Here is a 6,000-nt window from a genome sequence, read left to right as displayed (position 1 = left end):
TTTACTGTTTTTATAATATTTTTGATTTGAATATGTTTAGTATTTGAATTTTTGTGCATTTTGGAGCAAAAAAAAAAAAAAAAAAAGCCATTACTTGGAGTGAGTGGCTATGTTGTCTTCCGGGCTGAGGAGGTGGATGGTGTCAAGGAAGTGCATAACTGGCTGTCTTTTTGTAAATCTGCACTGCCCCTTGGGGGTTGGGATAAATTATACATCGTCTTCACACGGAATTGCAACATTTTTCGAACGGAGATGAGACCGAGTGGACCATTAACCACCCAGCCAAGAAGAGTCTGCACTCCGTATGGTCCATTTTATGATTCGCCATGGTTCGAGTGCTTTTGTAGCATTTACTCTGATTAGTGGTTTCACATCTGTGTCGGTTTTGGTTACCACAACATCGTTCAGATATGGCCATTTCCTGATTTGATGTTCTTTGGGATCGTTATCTTTAGTTATAGCAGAGGTTGCGCTAGACTTTTTCGTTGTCTGTCATTTTGACTGACAGGGTCATAAAAATCCGGTCATAATCTATTTTTACATGTCACTTAAATTTTTAAAATGATAACAATGACATATTCAATAATATTTAGTTTTTATTCATCTTTAATTAATATTCTGTCCGAACAAGCTTAACAGAGAATCCGCATCGCGCCATCACACATCAAGCAGCTGTGCATTATTAGCGCCTCGCTTGCCTTGAACACGGCTTTTTAGGAAAAGTCGGACTTGTCAACAGTCATAAAAAAAATAATTAAAAAAGGGTTTGAGGGTAAGCCTGAGAATGATTGGTTTTCTCCCTTCTCCATATAAGCAATATTTCACCATTGCTTACACGGCCGAGAGTCGGGGCAAACTGCCCGTATGTGTGTGTGACATGCACGAACAGTGCGTGCATGCTATCGATCCATATACTTTGAATATATTTTTATACAGGGATTCTTTATTCCTGTTATTTGTGTCCTCTTTTTAATAAGCAAAATATGATATCCCTGGAATGACGGATGACAGCCAGCATGTGTGATTGTATGGTCATTTGTTTTGATGCTTCTACAGGCATATATAATCCCCGTTTAGGCTTATATTCAAATTATATGGATCAATAGCATGCACGCACTGTTCGTGCATGTCACACACAGATATGGGCAGTTTGCCCCGACTCTCGGCCGTGTAAGCAATGTTGAAATATTCCTTATATGGAGCAGAGAGAAAATCGATCATTCTCAGGCTTATCCTCAAACCTATTTTTATTTTTTTATGACTTAAGTCCGACCCTTCCTAAAAAGCCGTGTTCAAGGCAAGCTAGGCGCTAATAACGTACAGCTGCATCGCTACCATAGCTATCGTACCGTCTCGCGCTTTTTGATGACGTATTTGCTGCATTAAATCCGATTTGCGGAACTGGACAGTACAGACCGCCACGACAGTCTGGAAAAATGTGGCCCAGATCGGATTTAGACCACATACGAAAGTGACCCAGATCGGATTTGAAATGGTCCCATTCTATGCGACTTGTCACGTTCAGACCTTCAAGTTAATGCCTCACTGCGAGTCGGAAAAACACAAAAAAATCGGATTCGTGCATTAAGACTTGTAGTATGAATGTAGCCTTAGTTCGGACACTCAGTTGCCTTGACATTTTTCCGAGTAAGGCCAACGACGTCATGCATCAAGAGAGACAATAGCTAATTAATATGCTCACTCGCCACCCTGTGGTCTGGGGAGTGAATCGCAACCTGTCAAAATGACAGATGGACTTCAGTTTTTTCCGTCACCATTTTAAAAAAACGGTCAATGTAGTAGTTCTGGGTGTAAGTAACTGGCAGATCCAAGAATAGGCTGCAGTTAAGACCAGCAACCTCTAGTCCAAAAATCCTGTAACTAGTAACAGGCATTTCCAGACCCAAAGTTTTGAGGAGGATATCCAATTTCTTTCCAGTTACGTTGGACTTTTTCATCAGTGCTTCAGTGAAGAACGTAGCAGAGACACCAGGGTCTAAGAAGGCATACGTTTGTATAATATCGCTTCCTCTTGACAGCTTCACTTGCACAGGAACGACAGCAAGTGTGCACTCTTTCCTGCCGGCCCCAGTAGGTTTATGCGGTTCTCGAGAAACCAAGTCGCTGCTCACAGAGGAATCGGTAGGTGTTGTACTTAATTAATAGTTTCTTTTCCGGCTGAGCTTTCTTATCCACTTCAATGTGTAAAATACGCGGTGCCGGACACGTCATACTCTTACGGCAGTCCTTACTAATATGACCTTTCAACAGACACCCATAGCACAAGCCTCGGACTTTGAGGAATTCAACTTTCTCCTTGTTGGCTATATGTTTAAACACGCCACATGATTCAATTTTATTATCCCAATTGCCATAAAGGCAAGGGTTGAGAAATGCAACAGATGTGATCAATTTTCAGACCTTTGACTGAGTTATTGGGAACAGAAAAATCACTTGCCGATGGGGTCACCGTGGTGGCAAAATTGCTACTTCTGCTGGTCGGTTTGAGTGTGACTTGTTCCTGTGTTTGCCCTTTGATTTTACCTGTTGTGCCTTCTCCTTGTGTATCATCCAACCTGAACCCTCCCGTGTCACACACCTAATCTTCGTTGTCTCGTTACCCCTTGTCTGTGTGTATATACTGTAAACTCCCCATTTTTGTTGAGTCTTCGTCGCGACACTGTCCATGTGCACAGCAGTATCTGTTCTCGTCCGTTTTCTCCGTCCAAGCCCTCGTGTTCCCATCAGTAAGTTTTTGATAGCCAGCCTTTTGTTAGTAACCTCAGTTTTGTTTGCTGCTGTGTTTTTGGACCTCTAGTGTCTTGGTTTGTACTTTGTTTTTGTTTGGCCTTAATGGGCTCCCTTTCCCTGCATTTGGTTCCACAGCCAAGCCACCGTACGCTGCCATAGCTGGGCACGGCAGGGGTGCAAGACCGAGGTATTCCAACCCATATCTCGGACTTATAGTCGGCCAGCCTACCCGACACTTAGTGCCGCTTAACCGGACCCCGCTGCTACCCCCGATGGATTGCGGTCGACGCCACTCTGGATTTCCAGAGGTGAGTACAGATTTGGAGCAAATGTTGCTTCCCCAAGGCCAACAGGAAGAGTTAACTGAGCTATCAGGACAATAGTATAATAGCCCAAGTAAAACGTGTTGACCGGGCATTGGGAACAAAAACGTATCCACAGGCGGTTTTTCCTATGGGCAATGTGGGCGACCGCCCAGGGCGCAATCTATTTGGGGGCACACAGGCGCCCTTGAAGAGAACCAAAAAAAGTAAATAAATAAATAATTAAATAAATAAATAAATCCGCTAGGTTTTTGGACTAATACCGCACATTTCCACATTTAGTAATTAGAGTGGACGCTCGGGCGCCCTTTACTATCATGTCAACTGCTGCTGAGAATCATGTGTGTCAGGGAGGGGCATGGGGAGACGGGAGGGGGATCAGCTCCTCGCAACTGCAGTGAGTGAGCAGAACGAGTCTCAATCACTGTCAGAGGTAAAGCAAGGAGGGGAGTAGGGCTCCGTACCTTGTTCAACTTTTCACAGGCCACCTCATTATTCATGTGACGACTTAAAGAAATGGTGATTTTTTTTTCCAAGAAAGTCCATTAATGGGTCTATCATATTCCTCGTTCAATACCCTACAAGAAAAATATAACACATATGCAGCTAAAATAATCCTAAACGATTTTATTAGCAATTTTAATACTCCTTTTAGCAAGGTTACTTGTGTATGCGGTACGCCGCTGCGTACGTTCCCATAGCAATCAGTCCTATTATTGTCCTACGTCAAAAGCGCTGCATATTCTGAGAACAAGAATAGGCGTAAGCGTAAGGTGCGCATTTTGAGCAGAGGACGGCCACCCCATCTGTGCGTCCATGAACGAATGTAAGTATTTCCTCTTCATGCCATAAAGTTCTTATGATAAGTTAGAGCCGTCATCAGCGCGACCGTTTCGTGTTTTTCCTGTTACGTCAGCTGGTTGATCCCACTCGTTCTCGCTGCGTCGAGGAGAGCGTTCTTTATTTTATATTCGCATTGTACATTTGCTTTAAGAGGGAAGGTGTTAGTTTAGCATCTTAAAATGATGTTGTACATCCATATGAGAGTAAAGTGCTTAGTTTTCGCCACTTTTATGGCCAAGATGACCACACGCAGCGCGCACTCGAACCCCCCGCCCCCACCTTCGTGTTCATTTTACTGCACAAATATGTATGTGTGTCATGGGACTCAGAGTGAGTGGGCGGCGATCGGGCCCTTTTTTAATTGGCAAAATGAAAAGTTATCCGTCTGGAAATAAAAAAAAGAAAGAAAGAAAAGCAGAAGAGGAGAAAACGAAGGAAGACAGCGGTGAGTGTACTATGTTACTGTAGTTTTATGTCCTAATGTAGTCGAAGCACTGCAGACTAGTAGTAGTAAACCAATTAACTGCCTTAACTTGTTGTAACTAGCTTGTTAGCGTTTGCTAACAGCATTGCAGCATGCTAGCATTTCTTCATACATAAAGATGTTACCTAGAACGTTAAATCAGTGTTTAGAATCACCATACACACTGATCAGCCAGACTAATAAGATGTTACATGATTCACTTCTGTGCCAGAATGTTATCCTTATTAAGTAAAAGCAATATAACTTACCAGCTAGTCAGTAGAATACGGTATGTGTAAAGGTATGTGTACTAAGCACAATAATAATAATAATAATCTGAAATACATTTTGTTTATTAAGGCAAATGTGTGTAAATAATTAAGGATAGTGTGAAGTGAATGAATAATGTCTAATCTAATCTATGAGAGCGAGGCTTTATTAGATTTTTATTAAATATGCTATTGCTAGAAGTCCAACTGTCCCCCTTACTTGCACATGCTCAAAGGGCCCCATGTTGCCTTTTGCCTAGGGCCCCCAGGGACCCTTTCTACGCCTCGGGCGGGGGATTGACTATTTTAATAAAGTAACATAAAAAACATAACACATTCTTGTGTTTGATGTCGGCGGGGGGGGCTGATTGGGTGGTTCACCCAGGGCGCAAAAGTAGCCAGGACCGCCACTGAACGTATCCTTCAGAAATGGGGACAGAATGCATTGCAGTGTACCACAGTTTGCGTATACTGTATCTAGTAATCTTTCTGAAGACAAATCCCTCATCTCACCAATTGATTGAACTGACACAGGCAACGCAAACTACAGTGGTACCTCGCAGTGTTTCCCACTAATGGACGAGACTGTGGCGGGCCGCCACAGTCTCGTTTGGGCCCGCCACAGTCTCGTTTGCGCCCCCCCCCCCCGAAGAAAAAAAAGATACTAATCAGATGCGTCAGTCAGCCGATTACACAGCTGTAGCCCACTCCACTCTACTACCCGCGCGAGTGAGAGCAGCATTTTATTTATTTATTTATTTAAGAGACGCAAGGGGAACGAGTAGGAAGAATGGGAGAACGAGCGAGATAGCGAGAGATAGCGGTCGCATGTCGTAGCAGCCCGCTGTTATTTTGTTATTGTTTTTCTTTATTATTGTTACCACAATCGAGTGGGTAAGCAAATACAGACTTCTCTCCTTCTTCCCCATATCCGGGGCATTACAATAGTTTCGATCGGACTTTTCGGCGAAAGTGAGCGGTGGACGGCCGTCTTGGACGGAAAGCAAACTTTGATTGAACTTGCGCGGAGAGGCGGGGCCCAAAATAAAGCCTTGCTCTATTTTCAGAGCGTTGGTCACAGTAAAGTATTTATTAGTTCAAGCAGAGTAAAATGATACATATTCACGGTACAAGAACGTCGTTTCCGTGTCCATCGATTGGTAAGAAAAGGCTGTTTGTACAAATGACGTGTGGGCGCTCCCGTCGGGGGGACATTTCGCGTGGAGTGGCTATTTTTCGGCACAACACCGACGCGCCAACTTCAGACAATTACGGCTGACGAAAGTTGGATAAATGCGCCCCCCCCTCACAATTTCGCGAGCTCTGGGACACTCGAAAAATGACTCTCATA

The 6,000-nt window shown here is 43.6% G+C and overlaps 1 protein-coding gene across 1 annotated transcript in view; it reads left to right on the top strand.

Moving 5' to 3' along the window:
* The first annotated feature begins 262 nt into the window (after positions 1-262).
* LOC130914376 (enhancer of mRNA-decapping protein 4-like) overlaps positions 263-6,000 on the top strand; it is a 29,144-nt gene continuing 23,406 nt past the window's right edge. Inside the window, exons 1-3 of the mRNA XM_057833494.1 lie at positions 263-302; positions 2,040-2,142; positions 2,887-3,059. Of these exons, the coding sequence (XP_057689477.1) occupies positions 2,100-2,142; positions 2,887-3,059 (216 nt within the window). The 5' untranslated portion in view covers positions 263-302; positions 2,040-2,099. The remainder of the gene's footprint in view (positions 303-2,039; positions 2,143-2,886; positions 3,060-6,000) is intronic.

The sequence above is a fragment of the Corythoichthys intestinalis genome, chromosome 4 (genome assembly GCF_030265065.1).
Source record: "Corythoichthys intestinalis isolate RoL2023-P3 chromosome 4, ASM3026506v1, whole genome shotgun sequence".
In the NCBI taxonomy this organism is placed as follows: domain Eukaryota; kingdom Metazoa; phylum Chordata; class Actinopteri; order Syngnathiformes; family Syngnathidae; genus Corythoichthys; species Corythoichthys intestinalis.
This window is presented reverse-complemented; position numbering and strand designations above follow the sequence as displayed.